This window comes from Malus sylvestris, chromosome 3 (genome assembly GCF_916048215.2).
Source record: "Malus sylvestris chromosome 3, drMalSylv7.2, whole genome shotgun sequence".
Lineage (NCBI taxonomy): Eukaryota > Viridiplantae > Streptophyta > Magnoliopsida > Rosales > Rosaceae > Malus > Malus sylvestris.
Window position 1 is genome coordinate 29,166,893 of NC_062262.1, and position 20,169 is coordinate 29,187,061.

A 20,169-nucleotide genomic window follows, 5' to 3' on the forward strand; every position below is an offset into this window, starting at 1 on the left:
GATATATAAATTTCATTTTAAAAATTTACAATCAAAACTAAATATTGGATGAGTGTTCAAGAATGCAGAGTAAAACATAGTTACTCAAGAGAAAACTTGATGTGAGAATAGCTATTTTCGGGTCCTTCAAAAATAATTTTTGAGAAGTAAGACACCATCTTCATTACTTAAGTTAGCATTTGCTTAATAATAAGATTGTACTATGTATACTTTCATTCTTTGCACACTATATTAGGCTTTGAATACATATATCACTTAATTATATTTCTCAGTGTCAAAAGTTAAATTAATTTAAATTTGACCGTAAAATCACAAATCACAACAATGTATCGTGATTGCAGTTCCACTCCTTAAATTTAAAACATGAAAAGTAGTTTGTTACTTGAGGCGTAGCTGAAGATGTGATCAAGTTCTTGAGCTAGATGAAGCAAAGATCTTGTGGAAGGTCATTTGCTGGATGAGGCCGACGGTTCTTCGTTCTATTTGGAATTTTAATTTTTAATATGTTGAGTTTTCGGATGGTCCTAAAACGTGGGGTCTTTCTTCAAAAGAGGGCCCAAATTGAAGGCCTTGTAGGCTTCCGATTGGGCCACAACTAGAATATTTGTTAAAATGATTAGCATTTTTTCCCCACAAATATCTGCCCCCAAAAAAACAAAAAAATCTTGTTTTGGCATCGTAATTTAATAAAAATACAAAATCATGGGTTCTCAATTAAAAAAAGAAAAAAATTGAAGCATACAGCCCATGCACTTGCAAATACTCAAACGTGCATTATCCCCAAACTTTATCCCTTTTGTGGTGATTTATTAAGCAAAGAGCATTGAACAAATATTCTATTTGATCTGCTATCGCAGGTGACTTGTAACTCAAGTGATGTGTTTGTTCATACATTATTGGTGATGTGTTAAATTTACCTCCTTCCTAATCTTGTTTCTGTTTTAAAGATGTAAAGATACATGACAAAAATAAAGCATTAGGTCTTCTTTAGTTTCAAAATAATTGTAAATGTGAATTTACTTAGGAATTGGCTAATTTCCTAGACTTGTAATTGTGTCCTCGTTTCATAGAATTAGGCACAGTTTTTAGGCAAATTAATTTGGGGGACAAGACTTATCCAAATTGAGCAGATCAAGGGTTGACTATGTCGACAAGGTAATTTGCATTTGCATATCATATTAGGAAAACTATATCTTTGTGATTAAGTTTTATTAGGAATGAAATTCATAATAAAATCAATTAGCATAATTTTTTTCCTATTTTTTCATGTTAAAACCAATTCTACTTTTTCCTACTCTTTTTGGAACGTGATTTCTCGTGATTAAAAAACAAAACTTGAAGACCTTTGTTACTCACTTCTGCAAAAACTGATTTGAGAGATTTACATTGAGAGAAGAAAAGGTGAGTTCATGAAAAATTAGAATGATAAAGCAACTTTGTGAAGCTTTTTATTTCTAGTTTGCATCTTCATATTTCATATTCCATATTGGAAGCTGTGTGCTAACATGCTTGTTTGTGAGGATTATCGATTCGAGAGAGTTCAAGCAATGACAGAGTAAGGCAAGACAAAAGTATTGGGTAGATTCTTGTGTAGAGTTTATCTTCTTGAGTCTTGTAATAATCCATTCTTAGTGGATTTCTAGAGGTTGTTCCCGGTTGGGTTTTTTCCTCGTACCATTGGGTACAAAAATCCTTGTATTAATTTACTTATGCTGCAAGATTTTATTAGTTTGATTTGAGATTGAAATCCTTGTTCAACATATTCCGGTTATCTGTTTACTCTACCTGAGGCACGATTTCAATAATAACTATGAATAGTCATCGACTCTTGAAAAATGATAGAAGAATGAGAATTATTATGAGACGTACAATGCTTTACATGCTTATAATCAGTACGCTTTAATCGGGTTATTCTATTATGGCGATGTTAGTAGCAAGAAATGGTGGGTTCCGTAACCTAATTTTCGCTGGTGGAGAGGTGTTGAACTGTGGGGCCTTGTATGTGAAATTAAACCAAAACGAACCCAACTTGTTCACAAACTGGTCCCATGGTCTAGTGGTTAGGACATTGGACTCTGAATCCAGTAACCCGAGTTCAAATCTCGGTGGGACCTTTTTTGCCCTCTTCTTTATTAATTTTTATCACTTTATTTTTAAATATAATTTTTTTATAGTAATCCACATGTCACTACATGATTGGATTTGTGCAAAGCCGGTCAATGGTCATGAGAGAGTGCATGAGGTACACACGCACAAGGCCCTTGATTTTGAAGGACCCTGTATTTTTTAACGTGATAACACACACTCACACACACACACATATATATATTCAAGGATAAAAACAAGAGACAAACATTTTAACAAATATTTTTACATTCTTTTTAGGGAACTTTAACGAAAAACTCCCGGTACTGTTCACTTTAACAAAAAACCACATTTTTACACTAAAAAGTCAATCCTGGTACTATTCACTTTACCCTTTATTTTGTCCTTATCGTTAAAACTCAAAGTTTTCAAGTCCTTTTCATTAGTTTTCCTTTCTTTTTAAGCCTTTATATGTTTGTGGGCAGTGAATATGCAGTGGACGCGCGCTTTGGAGCGCGTGATTTGTTGCACGGCTTTTGACGTGCCAAAGACCGCTGGTATGCCACACATTTGTGATGGGATATGATATAGGGATGTGATATCCACACATCCTATTTTACTTCTCACACATTTTTTTAATTTTCGACCGTCAGATCAGAATGAATTGAAGAAGATCAACGGACAGAAATTATCAAGGATATGTGAGAAGTAAAATGAGGTGTGTGGATAGCACATCTCATAATATATTATGCCTGCAGCCTGCCGCCATTGTCATGGAATGGAAGGAGAAGGTGAAGGCTCCAATTTAGCCAAACCTTCTCTCCTTTTTAATTCAGTTAATTTTTTTTTTTAATAACTTGATATACTCCTTAAACTTTTTTTAATTGTATGATAAATAGACAGATTTTTATTAACTTGATATATTCCTTAAAGTTTTTCTAATAACTTTTTATAAAAAAACTGGACCAGTAGGTGGTTTCGCCTTGACAGCCCCCTTTCTTGGGGTCGGTAAGACTTACATAGGCATTTCAGCCTTCTTCTGACCACCGTCGTGCAATTTAAGTGTAATTTTGCACATAAAAAGATGATAAATAGGCAGATTTTTAGCCCCAAACATACTTATATTTATTTTTTTCTATTATTTTTGTTTGATTTATTTGCTGATAACAAAATTAAATAAAACTAAGTGAGAAACCAAAAGGCTGTATAGGTGATCACTGAACATATAGTTTTTATACATAAAATGCTACAGAGATCGTATTATTATTGACTTATAGAAGACTTGAGGTTTTTTTTTTTGTTTTTTTTGTTTTTGTTTTTTTAAACGAGGACAACTAATGACGAACCATGCACAATTATCTACTCTTTCGGGCTCGAAAGAGGTGAGTTGGAATTGCACCCTACCCGTGGCCACAATCAGCTGATTTATTTTTAGGGAACTGTTGTTTACACTTTTCCACTAGGCCACTTGTCGTGATTGAAGGAGTTTTTTACAACGACAACAAATGCATGTGGCATATGGTGTAAAAAAATACGTTAACTAATAAAAAAAATAAAAAGGAAAAAGAAAACTCTAATGTAATTTTTATTTTATTTTTAACAAAAGGTATTATCTACACTAAAGAGAATGGGGTAGATTAGCCTCACAATGAACTAGCAATAATGTGGTTCAAACTCACATTTGGCGAGAATCGAACCTAAGACCTTTAACTTACAAGCGAAAAGGAATACCACTAGACCGTAGTACTAAGTTAATAGGGATATTTTAGTTCAATAGTGTTGAAAAATTAGTTATTATTTATGGTTTTCTTGTAGGTCAAGGATATTAGAGTTTCTCACTAGTTAAAGATTAGGATTTTGCTTTAATTTTCACTATATAATAATACATAGTAGTGCTTGTATTAGTTTATTTCAACAAGCGATTCACAATGTATTCTTTAAAGTTATGTAGCCGTTTCGACAATCTATTTTAATAAAATAATGTTTGCCGTTGTATTTCGTTTGTTTATTTTCAAATAAACACATTTTTTTTAAATAACAATATAATAAAGAAGACATGAAAGTATAGATATTCAGATTGGAATGATAAGGCTAACGTTGGCTTGGGGGTTGCAACAAAGAAAAGTGCAAGCTTTGAATCCAGAAGGGCACTTGAGAAAGAGAGAGCATTTAATGCAAGTGTACAAGCACAGCAACAAAACCTAAAGGAGTTGTTGTGCATCAGTTTTACTATTTTTTAGCACACAAATGAGGCATGCTTGAAGATATATAAGCTCCAAAATCTCAAAGGTTGCAATGAGCCTGCTGCAATATGCGAAAAATAATAATTATCGATAAAGTACAAAAAAACTACCTCAACTATTGATGTCACGACACTTTCATATATTATCTTTTAAAATTGACAATGTCATACCCCATCTTTAGAATTTGGTCCAATGTTATACCTTCCGTTACTTGGCCGTTTATTTTTCAATTAAATGCTGAAGTGGCTTGATCCAGATTCCACTTTCTATTAAAAAGTTAATAAATATTATTAAAAACTAAAAAAAATCATTTAATAATTTCTAAATATTAAAATTAAAAAAAAAGAAAAAAAAACTTATGTTCGTTCCCTTCCCCCTTCTCCCCATCTTCATCTTCTTCTTCCTTCCAATTCTCTTCCTGCAACCCAGAAAAAAATGAAGATAAGGGAGAAGAGAGAGAAACCACCCCGGGGGGGAGGGGAACGAACATAAGTGTTTTTTTTTCTTTTTTATAACTTTTTTTTATTATTTAGAAATTATTAAATGATTTTTTTAATAGAAAGTGGGATCTGGATCAAACCACGTCAGCATTTAACTGAAAAATAAATGGCAAAGTAACGAAAGGTATAACATTGGACCAAATTCTAAAGATGAGGTATGACATTGTCAATTTTAAAATATAAGGTATGAAAGTGTCGTGAACCAATAATTAAGGTAATTTTTTGTACTTTACCCAATAATTAATTATAAATATTTTGTAAAGCAGTGGCATTAACATTGTCTTCCTTGTATTTTCCATTTGGAAATAATTTCTTAAATGTCACTTCTCCTTATTAGAGGTGAAGCCAGAGAGAGAGCCATGGTTGTACTTCTCCTCAAAGGTATACTTCTTTCTTGCAAATTATACTTGATGTTTCCTTGTCTGATATTTATACTTGGTTTTCCTTTTGGAATGTGGTTTATCTCAGATTTTGATGGCCAATGGTATTCCGGGCTCCACCTCCAAGGGCAAGATTCCCATCTCCTCTTCTAAGGGCGATGGTGGTGGCAACGGAGTCCCACCAGGAGGTGGTGATGAAGTCCTACCAGGAGGCGGTGGTGGTGACCGAGTCACACCAGGCGGAGGCGACAGAGTCCCACTAGGGGAAGGTGGTGGTGGAGGCTGAGAACGAAGGATGGTCAACATTGTTCGAAGAGTGAGACGGACCGGCCAAATGGAAGAGGAAGAACTTATGATGTCAATTAATATCATGTCTACCTCATTAGGCCAGTTTCAAGGTATTCTGCGTGATTTTATTCGTGTACTTTAACATGCCGGAGGACACTTGGCGGGAATACTGGTGTGATCATGAGTTATACTCTTAAGCTTGGATTTTGACTTACATGGCTATTGGAGAAGCGCGTGATAGGTTGAGTCGGATTATGCTTGACAGAGCTGGTGCACGCTATCTCCGAGTGTTTGATGTAACTACAGGAGAGTTTGTTTTACTGTTTGAATTACGAAGAAATGAACTCGGTGGAATGACAACGCTGGAAAATACGCTTCAAGCAAGGATTGGTGAATTATACCTCAGTCTCGTAGGTGTCGACAACTATGAACTCTACTTTGTTAATGGCGCTCACACCTAGTTTAGGAGCTTGTTTGTGGATCAAATGCGTGTTCGAGGTTGGCAACCAGCATCATGCGTGTGTCTCTCTAGATCGTGGAGTGCTGGTTGCCAACCTCGAACACGCATTTGATCCACAAACAAGCGATCAAGTGTGAGTCGAAATCCACACGCATCACGCGCTGTAGTTACATCAAACACTCGGAGATAGCGTGCACTAGCTCTGTCAAGCACAATCCGACTTAACCTATCACGCGCTTCTCCAATAGTCATGTAAGTCGAAATCCAAGCTTAAGAGTATAACTCATGATCACACTAGTATTCCCGCCCAGTGTCCTCCGACATGTTCAGTACACGAATAAAATCACGCAGAATGCCTTCAAAATTATCGAAGGAGGTAGACATGATATTAATTGACATCAGAAGTTCTTCCTCTTCTATTTGGCCGGTCCGTCTCACTCTTCGAACAATGTCGACTGTCCTTCGTTCTCGGCCTCCAACATCACCACCACCACCTCCTCCTGTTGGGACTCCGTTGCCACCGCCTGGTGTGACTCCGTTGCCACCGCCTGGTGTGACTCCATTGCCACCACCGCCTCCTGGTGGGACTCCGTTGCCACCACCGCCTCCTGGTGGGACTCCGTTGCCACCACCGTCGCCCTTGGAAGAGGAAGAGGAGATGAGAATCTTGGCCTTGCCCTTGGAGGTGGAGCCCAGAATACCACTGGCCATCAAAATCTGAGATAAACCACATTACAGACAATGGAAAACCAAGTATAAATATTAGACAAGGAAACATAAGTATAAACTATAGAGAAACGAGAGAGTGGCAGAAATAGAGATGGTGCAGGAAGAGGCAAGTCTGTATTATGAGTGAATTAGGGTACTATTTTGCTTCCTTCCCTCCTTGACCATGTCGGGAATTATGTCACTCCTTGCAGCAACATTGTCCACAATCCTCTGCATGAAGGCGCAAATTAGAAGAGAATACGTCTACTGAACCACTGGGAAGCAAGCGTATTGAACTGACCGTAATTCTTACCGGGGACATATTTCCTAATCCACAGACCCTACATTCTCCACGGTAGGTCATGCGAAGAAATCCATACTTATCAATATTGTTAGCATAAACCTGATACATGAGGAAATCTGGAAAAGTAGAAGAATTATAGTTTATTACTGCCACAACAAATTGGGGAACAAGATGGAGATCATTATGCAGAAAACAAAACATTAGTCGCATTTTAGCTCACCAGTTTCAGGTTCTCTGTCATTGACATAGACAAACAGACTTCCACGGTGCTTGATCTGCTTCCGAATAAAATCCACAAAATCTCCAAAACGCATACTGCTGTCGACACAGTATCTGCAGTCAAGAAACAAAGGATAGGAGACAGAAATATGTGAAACATCCTTCTTTAAAGACAAGATATGGAAACTAATTAGCTTAGACTTAGCCCTTCGTAGTATGTTTTCCTTTCTGTATGCAAGTTTTATGTAATGATACGGGACAATGGGAGTAGGAACATATATATATCTTCGTTCTTTCTCTTCGCTTTTCTTTTCTTTCTTATTTATTTATTTACTGGTGTATTTGAGGACGTATACCAAAAGCCATAAATGAAAAGGAGTCAATCCTATTCAATTGTAGCAATATAAATCAAGATAACTAAAGAAAAAGGCAATTGAAGACTAACTTCTTGGTTTCAATGTCCGGAATGCAACTCCTTGCATCCTTCTCGAGGCTCACCTACACGGATGTTAAAATTAGAACATGGAATAAGTCGGGGGGGGGGGGGGGGGGTGGGAAGTGCAGGGGAGCATAGAAATCAGGAACTTCAGTGAAATCGGGATCAGATCGTGGTCTTTTTGCTCGTCTTTCGGGAGAAAGTCTGAACGAACACATATGAAAAGCAAAAATAACATTGAAAAGGGAACTGGTTCGGTTGTAGGAAAGAAAACCAAGATAATAATTAAAAGCACTGAAAGAAAAGGGCATCGATCGGCAACTAACTCGCCAAAGGTGACCGTGCCATGAGTTGCAGAAGCAACGTCCTCCTCCTCCCCGAATCGATATCATCCTCTTCTGAAATTCACATCAGACAGAATCCCGAGTTCAGAAAAGAAAACAATCAACCAAAAAGAATTTTTTATGCAGAAAGCAGCCTTCAATTCTCAAAAGGGTTGAAGAATCAAACATCCAAAATATTTGCTCAAAACTAAACAATTAAGCAGCAAGCAGCCTCCCAAAGAAATAAAAAGATAAACACAAACAGAAACAAACAGACCATGAGCCTCGGATTCTTCATGAGGGCATGCGTCGAAGCTTTCTACCATGGAAATACTCCCGATAGGGCTCTTTCTCTTTGTCTGCAAAATTTCAAACAATGAATAAATTTACATGTTGGTAATTCAAGAATTGATTGGCTGAGATCAATCAATCAGGGAGGCCGCAAACATCAAACGATCAATGAATTTAATCAAACAGATTACATATCGTTAACACACCTAACGTTTTAGAATTCTTTCCGATTCCATGATTCCAGCACGAAGTTCGTCGTCTATCTTCGTTTTAGTCTTCTCTCTATTTACCAAGGTTCTAAAAGGCTAGACGCTGCTCGGCGGCGGGTAGGGTTTAGGTTAGACATGTAAACGGAGCGGGTTTATTAGATTTGGGTTGGATTCAACCCGATCTGTTAAGCTAACGGATCATTCGAACTCAACCCGTTTTAACCCGTTTCACCCGTTAACCTTTTTATTTATTTATTTTTTATTTTTTTTAACACAATTCATCTCAATCAATTACACCCGTTCTTAGCATTCTAGTGCTTGTGCTAGCCACCTCCTTCCTTCATTCGGTTTGTGTGCGTATGCTGATACAATCGGGCACAAAACAACTCACAAGTTTATAGTGGTTATTAGCTATAGCAACACAATCTCCAAAAGATACTCGCGAAACGGCGAAAACCAAGCAAGTAATAGCCAATGGGCATAATTTGAATTGAAATTACCCGCATCGCATCGCTAAGTTGGCGTCCTTGTAGTCCATCCTTGTGGAGAGACCATTTATTTTCAGAATTCTTCGTTTTCGAAAAACTCGGCAACCCCGTCACAAATCTCCCAATGAAGTAGTTCTTGTCATTGACAGTACTCAGCTCGAACATTATATTCCTATTTCGAAACAAATACATCAATTAATGTCTACATATATATATATAGAGAGAGAGAGAGAGAGAGAGCGAACTCGAATTAAGCGAGTGACGACGGCGCCGCACTCGTTGCACTTGGCGCGGTTGAGAGCCATTTGTTTGCCACAGTCGTCGCACAGTGTCAAGTGCTTGCAATTGCTTCCGTATAAATCCTTGGTCGTTTTACATCCACCACACTCAGGTCTCAGTATCAAATCGGCCGTCGACATTTTACCTCCTGCAAAACCACGCAATTTTCCAGAGCAACAAACACCGATTCAAAGAGAAAATCCTAATTGCCAGGAAAACGAAATTACATAAAAATCCTCAATAATGGGTCTTAACGGATGGTTAACGGTTTCGCAGGTTCATCCAAAATGATCCGTTATTTAACGGATAATTAACGGGTTGACCTGTTAACCATCCGACCAGGTTTATCACCCACCCGAATACTAATTTTAACGGGTCGGGTCGGGTCGGGTTAACGGGTCGGATGAAAATGCCAGAATACTAATTTTAACGGGTCGGGTCGGGTCGGGTTAACAGGTCGGATGAAAATGCCAGGTCTAATTTAGGTGGAGTCACAATCAAATATATTAATGGGATATTTGGAAAAATAACCAAAATTTTGATCCAATATAAAATTATAGCCACATTTTTAAGTTTATCATAATTATAACAAAAAATTGATATGAAAATACTAGTATACCCTTATACACTTAAATAGCTGCCGTTGTATTAAGACTGCCTCCAGATCATAGAAAAATGGGTGTCCTGGGTTTGAATGTAGATTCGCTAAGGTACCGTTTGGTACGTAGACGGGACGGAACAGATGATGTAGAAATTGAAAAAGATGAGAAATTTGTCATAAAATGTTATAAATTTATGTTCCACGGATGTGGAACGGGTCGTTCCAGGGGGAAGAGGTGGAACGAAAAATCAGCCAAATTTCGTCCCGTGGGACAACCCGTTCCACAATTTTTAGGCGCACCAAACGTAGGACGGAACGGCTCATCCCGTTCCGTTCCATCCCGTCCCACGTACCAAACGGTACCTAAGGCATGGTTGGGAGTGTATTGGTAGTTCTCACTTTGAACACCATGGTTTGGAGTTGAGGTTGAGTGTGACGGTGGTATTAGATCCTTTCAACGGTATTGATTTCAGACCCCATCGGAGTTGTTGAAGTCAGACCCAACCGGCGTCGTCTCCATTCTTTCCTTGAGACATTGGGTCCAGAGGACCTAAGCAATTAAATTAAAGAGAGTTTTAACGAAAAGTCCACGATACTGTTTACTTTAAGGAAAAATCACATTTTTACACTAAAAAGTCAAACCTGATACTATTCATTTTACCCTTTATTTTGTCCTTATCGTTAAAATTCAAAGTTTTCAAGCCATTTTCATTAGTTTTCCTTAAATTTAAATTAGTTATGAAAATGAAAACTGATATATCAATCAACAATCGTGGCAAGGTAAATAACGGAAGAGGACGGAGGGGAAGGTGCGGGGTGACGACTAACTAGGGAGGAAGGGATGGATAGGAGGCTTTGGAGCAATCGGAGATGCGGGAATATCTTCAGCAGATTGCTTTTTTTTTTTTTTTTTGGAAAACCACATTTTATACGGGGGTATATTAGTACTTTCATGTCAAATTTTTGTTATAATTATCATAAATTTAAAATAGTGGCTATATTTCTATTTGTGTTCAAAATTTTGGTTATTTTTCCAAATTTTCCTTATTTTAATCTTACCTTAATTGACAAAACAAAAAGAAAAGGAAATTACATAAGAATATCACGAAACTACGAGACTTCAATTATATTTGCAATAGTAACCGATGACAAGAAGTAAGAGTTTGCTAATAAAAGACTGGACCCAAACTGCATGACAAATCCAAAAGAGCTAAATCATCATGAACAAAATTCTTTTTACGATAGATATGATGAATTTCACAAGACCAGCTTTGGTGTATAAGGGCACGACAATTCACTACTAAATTTCCCAGATGGTGATTATCCACTTTTGCATCTGAAATTAATTGAACCGTAAGAGTATAATCCGATTCTACCATAATCTTTTTAATTCCATTATTCCATCTAAGTTGCAGCCCAATAAAAACACCACAAACTTCAGCACATAAAATCTCACCTCTTCCAAGATTGGCACAAAAACAAGAAACTCATGTCCTTGATGAGTTTTTTAGGACACCGCCAGCACCACTGAAATAGCCTCCCCCTTATGACACCCATTTAGGGGTGGGCAAACTGGTCCTAGATCCATGGGTCGGGGCGGGTTCATGCGGTTTGGGGCGGGTCCAAAAATTATAAACATCAAATGGGGCGGGGCGGGGCGGTTCCAGGGAATTAGCGGGGCGGGGCAGGTTCTAAAATCTGGAGAAACGGGGGCCCGACCCGAATCGTTTCCATGCTTAGCTTCGAGTCCGGCCTTTTCAACCTCATATCTCTCTTCCTAAACGACAACAACTTCTCCGGCTTTTTCCCCAATGTCGTCATTTTCCCCAAATCCCATGAACCCTCAATCCCTCAATGTCGACGTCTTCAACATCAAATCCCTTAACATCAGCGTCTTCAGCCTCAAATCCCTCTTCCTAAACGACAACAACTTCCATATCCGACCTCCACCGCCTCAAAATCGTCGTCCTCGATAGAAACAAAATCTCCAGCGAAATCCCAATGTCGATGCTCGGGCTCCGCCGTCTCTACGTCCTATACTTGCAGGAAACAGGTTCACCGATCCCATTCCACCGTCGATCAGTCCCACCAGACAATCGAGTTTCCATCGTCGATCAGTAAGTTACTTTTTACCGTCTGGTTTCATATATAGATCATAGTTGCAGTTTGATGGATGGAGGATTGAGGTTCAGTATATATGATGTAGGCCCCACATAATTATATGATCTCTTGTGAAGCAGTTCTGAAATATGAACCTTCCACTTTTATTCTCTGAATTATATTGGTTAATCCCTTGTGAAGCAGTTCTGAAAAACTGATTAAGATAATCGCAGCGAGCGTGGGTGGGTTCATGGTGGTCGTAATCTGCTCGTTTCTGCTGTGGATGGTGTGCTGGAGGAGTCGTGGCGGTGGCGGGGAGGCGAGGAGGAGCAAAGGTGTGAGTGAAGATTTGAACCCGCGGGGACCCGTAGGAACCGGCCCGTTTCAAAAGGGCCGGGTTTGGTTCGGATCCCATTTTGAAAAATCCAAAACCCGCCCCGTCCCGTCCCGTTTTATTTACAAACAGGTCCGGTCCGGTTCCTTCAATTTTGGGCCTGGCCCGGCCCGTGCCCACCCCTACACCCATTCACAATAAGCCTTATCCAACTCTCAGGAGGAGGTTCCCAATGACAAAAAGCTTGTGTTTGAAAGGGTTTTATGGAGGAAACCATCTATTGCCCTGAAGCCAATCTTTGAAGCAGATAATGATCACAAATTTGGGATCATTTGAGAGTAAAATCTTGTTCAAAAATATTTTAGTTCTGCCACGCCACAAGAACCAGCTATAAAAAGGAGCTATCAACTAATTTTTCTTAATTATTTGTGGGTGCGTTGTAACAAAGGTCCCTATATTTTATTCCATGCTTAATTTCATTTTTGAATGTTTATATTATTTTCCACAATCCAACTTTACTCTATGTTGCACAACTGACAATTCGTCAAATATGTCATCTTTCCTGCCAAAATAGGGCCCAAAAAAATAAAAAAAGTCCAACAGTAATATCTAATATGCAATATTCCTGTATAATTCAATTGTTTATCACATGATTTTTTTTTTTTTTGGAAACTGAATATGAATTATCAGGGCCAACAAGCCAAAGAAAGTACAAAGAAAGGCTACAAGGAGACTAACACGCTAGACAGCAACAAAACGCGGAGTAGTGTGGGGATAAGAGTAAAGATAGTCGAACCAAGTTCGAATGTCGCCCCTACAACTACCAATCCAAAATCAATGGGGACCAGGTAAGCCATCTTTGTTGAGAACATACACCAACGAAGAGCATGCTTTTTTGCTTTCGCATGTTGCATTTACATGTTGGCATATCTGGAAACCGAGATGCCAGTTTATGTACAATCACTCTCCTATTAATCATTCCCAGGTTCGTCATGCCATTTCTCTTTCAGCTGCTGTGTACCTTGGTGTCAATGGTGTCCCCTCGTCTTCTCGGCTGGATCGAGCTCCGGTGGCAGTACCGACGGCTCGCTGGTCTTCTCCTTCATTTCCCTTCCTCAAAGTGAAAGTGGATGCTTGCTGGTCTGCTTTAAATAGGCAAGGTTTTATTGGGGTTGTGATGAGAGGTCAGCGGGCAGAGTTTGTGGCTGTTTATCACATGAGTTAAGCGATCTAGTGTTGCCTTCTAATTAAGACTCTTGCCTTTTATTGATGTATAATTTGTTTTTTTTAACAAACGATATTATCTATACTAAAGGAGAGGGGATGAGCTTAACCTCACAATAGACTAGCAATAATGTGATTCAAATTCGCATTTGGCAAGAGTTGAACCTAAAATTTCTTAATTACAAGTAAAGAGGAATACCACAATAATAATAATAATAATAATAATAATAATAATAAATCAGTACTAAAACAACCAAGTGTGCCAAAGATCACCAAAAGTCATAAAAAATATCATTACATAACAACCAAGGTATTAAATATCGGTAATATCGGAAATATCGGTAGTCCAGAAACACGGAAATATCGATGGAAATATCGGGATATTATCGATATCGATAAAAATAATATGGAAACCACGGAAATTGTAAGAAAAACTTGGAAATTTTTATTGAAACTTTGCAGGATGTTTATTTAGTCAATTATCTATTAGTTTATCACAAAAAATTGGAAGGAAATGCATTGCATGATGGATTTAACTGATTTAAGTTGATTATATAGCGAGCTGGCAAACATTGTGAGTGTAGAAAATATGTAGTAATTAATGAAAGAAGTTTAAACACACAGTCACAGACTATAAAAAATTGTACATGTAAAAGCTGTAAAAGTTGAATTATTTAGATGCTTTTTTTTCTTACACGCCACCCACCCACACACACACACACACATACTCTCACATGCCAACACACACGCACACACAGATCACACACGCATACACACATCACACACGCAGACAGAGATTGAGGTCTCTCTCTCTCTCAATCCTTCTCTCTTCTCTCTCTATCCTTCTCTCTTCTCTCCGACAGAGACTGAGGTCTCTCTCTCTCTCTCTCTCGATCCTTCTCTCTTCTCTCCCACACACACACACAGATCTCTCGATCTCTCTTCTCCCTTCTCCCACACACACGCACAGAGACATCGCCCCTCGTCATCGTCATGGTCTCCCACACACATGCACAGAGACCTTGCCCCTCGCCCCTCGTCATCGTCTCCACCGCAGATCTAGGTCTTTGAACGTCAAAGTTTCGAGCGCGCCTCAGATCCAGGCGATCTGATTCTGACGCCGTAGTCGTCGCCGCCACCACCAACTTCCTATGCCAAGAATGGAGAACCTGATCTCGTTGGTGAACAAAATCCAGAGAGCTTGTACTGCTTTAGGGGACTATGGCGAAGGTAGCGCATTCGTTGTCGCCATCGCCGTCGGTGGTCAGGTCAACTCCTGGTCCCTCACCTTCTTACCTCTTCGATTGATTCATGCATATGAATTGTGGTTGTGTTTTCAATCTTTCTGTAGCTTAGATCTTGATCTTAATCGTGTTTTTGCAAGGTTTTTGGGACGAAATCGGCTCAGGAATCGGTACACCCATTATCGATAATATCGTGATATTTTGACGAAAACCCTTTGGATACCTATTAAAATATCGGTCCGACGAAAAACCGATAATATCGGCGATATATTATCGGCATTTTGTTCCTTGATAACAACTTCATCAAAAGTACTATGTAAATTTATTATAATACTTTGATAGTTGATACTGAACTAGTTGGTCTTCCGTACTATGTACGTCTTAACGTAGTGAGAAGGTCTTCACGAGGTTTAGGTGTCAACTAAATCATTCTTTATCTATTTACATAGTACTATTAATTAATGGGAATATTTTTACCCACCACCATAACTACTGTGTATATTCACTATATATCTAATCATTTGTCACTTGTCATTTTACTTAACTCTAGTTAATTTTCACATTAAATGTTACTTTTCATTTTTGAAAAAATTTAACTAAGGTTAAATGAGAGGAGACGTAGCAGATGATTAGGCGTACGGTGAGCATAACCGTTATGGCTTAAAATTTTTTCTCAAGATTATTAAATAATGATTTTATCCTTTTTTTTTTCTCGGTAACTTTTTAAAAATAAAATTTATGTAGATTATCTTAATTTATTTTATGAACATTTTAATCTAAAAATATTTAAATTCTGATAAGTAATTAAAAATCATACAAACACTGAGTATTTATAAAGTCTTAAGTTAAATTTGATTTAAATAATTTTCTTATATTATTTTAGATGTTAGATTTAATTTTGGGTCATCAAATCTCTTTTTTACTGTTAGATTTGATTTCATTTGATCATAGCCGTTATATTATAAATAAATAAAAAGTTTGAAATATGACAGTTTGGTGGATCTAAAATAATTTAAGCCGGCTTAAATTCTGGGGGGAATTTAACCTAGAGATTTTTTTTTCCCATGGTTTATTTTAGCCCAATGGTTGGAGATGTTTAAATTCTGATAAGTAATTAAAAATCATACAAACACTGAGTATTTATAAAGTCTTAAGTTAAATTTGATTTAAATAATTTTCTTATATTATTTTAGATGTTAGATTTAATTTTGGGTCATCAAATCTCTTTTTTACTGTTAGATTTGATTTCATTTGATCATAGCCGTTATATTATAAATAAATAAAAAGTTTGAAATATGACAGTTTGGTGGATCTAAAATAATTTAAGCCGGCTTAAATTCTGGGGGGAATTTAACCTAGAGATTTTTTTTTTCCCATGGTTTATTTTAGCCCAATGGTTGGAGATGGTTTTGGAGGGAGGGGTAAAAAAAATTCCTCTCATTCATTAATACTAAAGACTTTGTCAGCATTTTCTTTTTTCTTTTTTTTTTGTTTTGCAGGTTTTCGGCCAATCCTTCCACTGTTTATGGAATTTTGGTTTCAACAATTGGTGTTTTTATTGAGAGTCGCAAAACAATTTCTTGGCAAAAGGCAGTAGCAACGATGTTTCAAGCAACCTATTTCTTGGTTTTTATTCTTGAAGACTTAGGGAGTTGCTTCATAGAGATGGAAGTAGAGTGATTGAATGAGAGATCATCCGGGTACTGTATATCAAGTTTGATGGACTATAGAGTTTTGCTCATGTAAAATTATGTGGTGAGATAATACGTGATTTAGAAAGAATGACGATTACAGTATTAACGACGAAATAAATAAACAAAAAGAACAAGTATTTGGTATTAAGGGTAAAAATGTAATACAGTTAGTAATATAGTTAGGTAGTTAGTATTTGGTTAAAGTAGTTAGGATTTCTATAAAAACAGTATGTGTAATATTCATTTGTTTTTTAGTTAATACAAATCATATTTCTCTCTCTAAACTCTCTCTCTAATATTTCTGTGTTCATCCTTCTCTTCATTCGTTGTTCTTGATTTTCCTTTTAATTTCCAACCATTGCAATGTAGTTAACATGGTATCAGAGCCACCAGGCTCACGCCATTGATTCTGGTGGTTCCAGTTTTTCATTATTTTTCATCTGTTTGTAGTTTTTTTTTTTTTTCCTTTCCAAATTTCCATTAGATTTTCGGTGCTTCCGTGAGCTTGGATGATTTTTCTGCAATTATTGGGATCGCGATTGCTGGGTTGATTTTTCTGGTTTGGAGATTTCTCCACCGACGCCTTCACCACCTCCAAGAACTAAAGATCGCCGAGGGATTCCTCTTGCCCAATTTCAAAGCCCTTTGCGTCGAAGCCCTTGCTCGTCTCTGCCTCAAACCGCCGCCACCCGTTCGCTGAATCATCTTTCGATTTTTGAGTTCTCGCGTCTGAACCCGTCGGGTCGACCCACGGAATTCTCAGACGAGGTATGTCGGACCCTGAAACCGGATGGGTTCTTCGTGGCCCATCTTGCGGCCAAAGATTCATACGGATTCAGTTCTTTTCTTGAATTGTTCAATTGCTGCAGACTCGTCTGGTCCCGCGACATGGACGGCCTTAATACGACGCCGGTTCGGGAAATCGTGATGAAGAAGGAGAACCAATTCACCATGATTTTGTATTGTTTGTTGGAAATCAGGAAATGGATCTCTGTATATTCTTGGCACTTTCCCTTTGTTGCGAATGAGAAGGTTCTTATTATGGAGGCGACGAAGTATTTGGGTATCATGGGGGAAATGGGTCATTTCCCAGATGCGGTAACATCCACTTCATTGATGAATGGACCGTGTTGTAGGATTGGAGGAGGCGTTGTGGAGCCCGATCTTGTTACGTATAATACTTTGATTTTTGAGTTATCAAAATGTGGACGGATTATGGAGACGAATAAGTATTTGGGTATCTTCTTCCACTACGGCTTGCTGCCTTCGATACAACGGAGTCCCTAATCTCCAGCTCCCCACGGATCGCGATCAGCTCCCTCAGAATTGGAGTTTTCCTCAGAATGTGGTGTTGTTTTCCCAAAATCTTATGCTTCTTGTTCGCTGCAGTCCAGGTGTTTGACGAATTGCCCAGCTCAGAATTTTCATGTGAAGGTTACGTTTTTCAGCCAATTCTTCTGAATTTCAAGATTCTTCATTTCAAGATCAATGTTTATGATATTTGGGATATTTGGATTCAAGAATATTGGTTATTGCTGATTTTGTGCAATTTGTATGGTGGTGTCTAGTTCTTTCTCTGCTTCACAGAAATTCTGCTCTATTTCTTTTGTTGGGTTTGATGTTTCTGCAAATCTTGATATGTTTGGAGAAATGGGTTTGGATTCTTGAGTTTGATTGATACTGATATCTTTAGGGTGGTCGAATTACTCAGGAAGTTTTGCAGTATCCAATTCTTGTCTCCCTACTTCGCTGATATTCTGCAATTCTGTTGAGGAGTTTGTGCAATATGTTTTCTTATTACAGCCTATAATTTCTGAGTCTAACCAACTCAGTTGTTAGCATGAATCTACAGTAAGTCCGGTTATATGATAAAGTTTGAGGAAGTTGTAAACGGTAAATCCCACGAAGGGTAATTCCGTGATGTGAATAGGTAAATCCCACGAAGGGTAGAAGAAGTTGTTAACGGTAAATCCCACGAAGGGTAATCCCGTGTTTTGAGTAGGTAAATCCCACGAAGGGTAATCCTACATAGATGTTGATTTTCAATTGTTGAAATTGTGAAGGCCGATGCCATTGTTCAAAGAAGTTGTTTTTTGGTAAAATCCACAAAGGGCGATCCCGTGGTGCTATAGTTAAGGCCGATGCCACACTATAGTTTGTTAATTTTCTGTTTTTTGTAAATATTAAAGGCCGAAGCCAAGTTGAATGAGATTATTGACGGTGAATCCCACGAAGGGTAATCCCGTAAGAAATTATTCTAATCGGCATGAGGGTGTGCTACAACTCCTTTATAGAAGGTTGTTCTTTGTGAAGATACTGTTAGAGGTAGGGGCTGGTTGGAGTCAGAAGCTGGAAATAGCAAGATGAACAACTTCATTATTACACACTACTCCAAACTGCAAGTGACAGAGCATTGGAAACTTATTTGCCCAGATCAAGTTGAATGAGTTGAAATTGGACACGGGTTGATAACATTTGAAGCAGAGAAGATACTCATTTTTTCCATTTTACACACCCATGATGGAAAAGTTGTTTTCTAGTTCTTTTTACAAGAAGAAGTTGCTGATGTCTGATTAAAGTACTTTGAAAATTGCTTTCAGCTTTTGGAAGATTGGTGCACCCAAACCTGGGAAATTCGGTTATTCTTACTTAGCCCCATTGATCGGTCTGCTCCAATCTCAAACTGAGTTTCCCCAGTTGAGATTGAGGGGGAGTATTAAGGGTAAAAATGTAATACAGTTAGTAATATAGTTAGGTAGTTAGTATTTGGTTAAAGTAGTTAGGATTTCTATAAAAACAGTATGTGTAATATTCATTTGTTTTTTAGTTAATACAAATCCTATTTCTCTCTCTAAACTCTCTCTCTAATATTTCTGTGTTCATCCTTCTCTTCATTCGTTGTTCTTGATTTTCCTTTTAATTTCCAACCATTGCAATGTAGTTAACATTTGGCGTCTGCAAAAGAAAAAAAAGAAAGTATTGAATAAGTTGTTAACCGCACAAGATGACATCTCAATGATCATATTTGAAAATAAAAATACATTACTCAGCCTTTTTTCTGGTCACTTCTATTTTTTTTTTAAAAACGATATTATTTACCCAGATTATAAAACACTCTTGTCAACGATTTCAAGTAATTCTGGCCAACTTTTAGCCATCAACAGAATTCAAACAAGACTGTATGATGTAGCGCCGCCGCTCCACTCTTGAAGCGTTTCGCTCCTATTTCATTGGCCAAGCCTCTACATTGCCGTTGGAAATGGAAAAAGCCTGTGGCTATCAAATAAAATATAAACAACCCCTCGTAACGGAACTGCACCGCTGCTAAGACGATACAATTCAAAGATGTTATTGTAAAGCCATACAACGAAATGTCAAGTATTTCAGAACTGAGCAAATCGCTTGTAAGACATCCTAGTTGCCTTGTGATGGCCATAGAATGACTGAGTGCTAATTAGGAAGCTGGTTGACACTAGACAGAGTTGTAAACACATACATGCTTACCACCGCAACAGTCAATAGCTGACGATGGAGATGAAAGCTGAAATCGCTATCAAGTTTCAAAGGATTAAAAGAGAGAAATTCCGGTATTAAGTACCTATTGGATTGATCCATGCTGAAAACTTGCGAAATGAAAGCAGTTCAGCATATAAAAAATGCGTTTTGATCAGGAGAGACATATAAAGAACGTTGGAAGTAGTGGAATGTGATAATCATCCCCTCTATTAGTCAGACTCTTTGAATGCACTGGTTCACACA

At 37.9% G+C, this 20,169-nt stretch overlaps 1 protein-coding gene, 1 long non-coding RNA gene and 1 other non-coding gene across 4 annotated transcripts; 2 read left to right on the forward strand and 1 right to left on the reverse strand.

The window, feature by feature from the left end:
- Positions 1 to 2,042: 2,042 nt before the first annotated feature.
- On the forward strand, positions 2,043 to 2,114 carry TRNAQ-CUG (transfer RNA glutamine (anticodon CUG)). Its single transcript has one exon. It is a non-coding gene; the product is annotated as a tRNA-Gln (tRNA).
- A 2,103-nt stretch (positions 2,115 to 4,217) lies between these two features.
- On the reverse strand, positions 4,218 to 8,576 carry LOC126616608 (autophagy-related protein 8-like). Of its 2 annotated transcripts, XR_007621210.1 has the most exons (8): positions 8,444 to 8,576; positions 8,224 to 8,305; positions 7,950 to 8,021; positions 7,633 to 7,685; positions 7,189 to 7,301; positions 6,978 to 7,084; positions 6,559 to 6,895; positions 4,218 to 6,504 (listed from the first exon to the last, which is right to left on the reverse strand). XR_007621210.1 is itself a non-coding variant. In XM_050284681.1 (7 exons), the coding sequence occupies exons 2-7, from the start codon at positions 8,242 to 8,244 to the stop codon at positions 6,803 to 6,805; spliced, it is 459 nt and encodes a 152-aa protein (XP_050140638.1). In that variant the 5' UTR covers positions 8,245 to 8,305; positions 8,444 to 8,570; the 3' UTR covers positions 4,218 to 6,802. The 2 variants fall into 2 exon arrangements, 1 of the variants encoding a protein (XP_050140638.1); XM_050284681.1 differs by having other exon boundaries at positions 4,218 to 6,895; positions 8,444 to 8,570.
- Positions 8,577 to 16,557: 7,981 nt separating this feature from the next.
- LOC126616609 (uncharacterized) lies at positions 16,558 to 18,898 on the forward strand. Its single transcript, XR_007621211.1, has 2 exons — positions 16,558 to 18,283; positions 18,356 to 18,898. It is a non-coding gene; the product is annotated as an uncharacterized LOC126616609 (long non-coding RNA).
- Positions 18,899 to 20,169: the final 1,271 nt, after the last annotated feature.

Bases quoted from the DNA above. Each gene is read 5' to 3' on its own strand.
- LOC126616608 (XM_050284681.1), bottom strand. From the start codon at position 8,244: ATGAAGAATCCGAGGCTCATG. The intron at 7,302-7,632 runs GTTAGTCTTCAA...TCTTGACTGCAG, and splicing joins CCGGACATTGAAACCAAGAA to ATACTGTGTCGACAGCAGTA. The intron at 6,896-6,977 runs GTAAGAATTACG...GCCTTCATGCAG, and splicing joins GATTAGGAAATATGTCCCCG to AGGATTGTGGACAATGTTGC.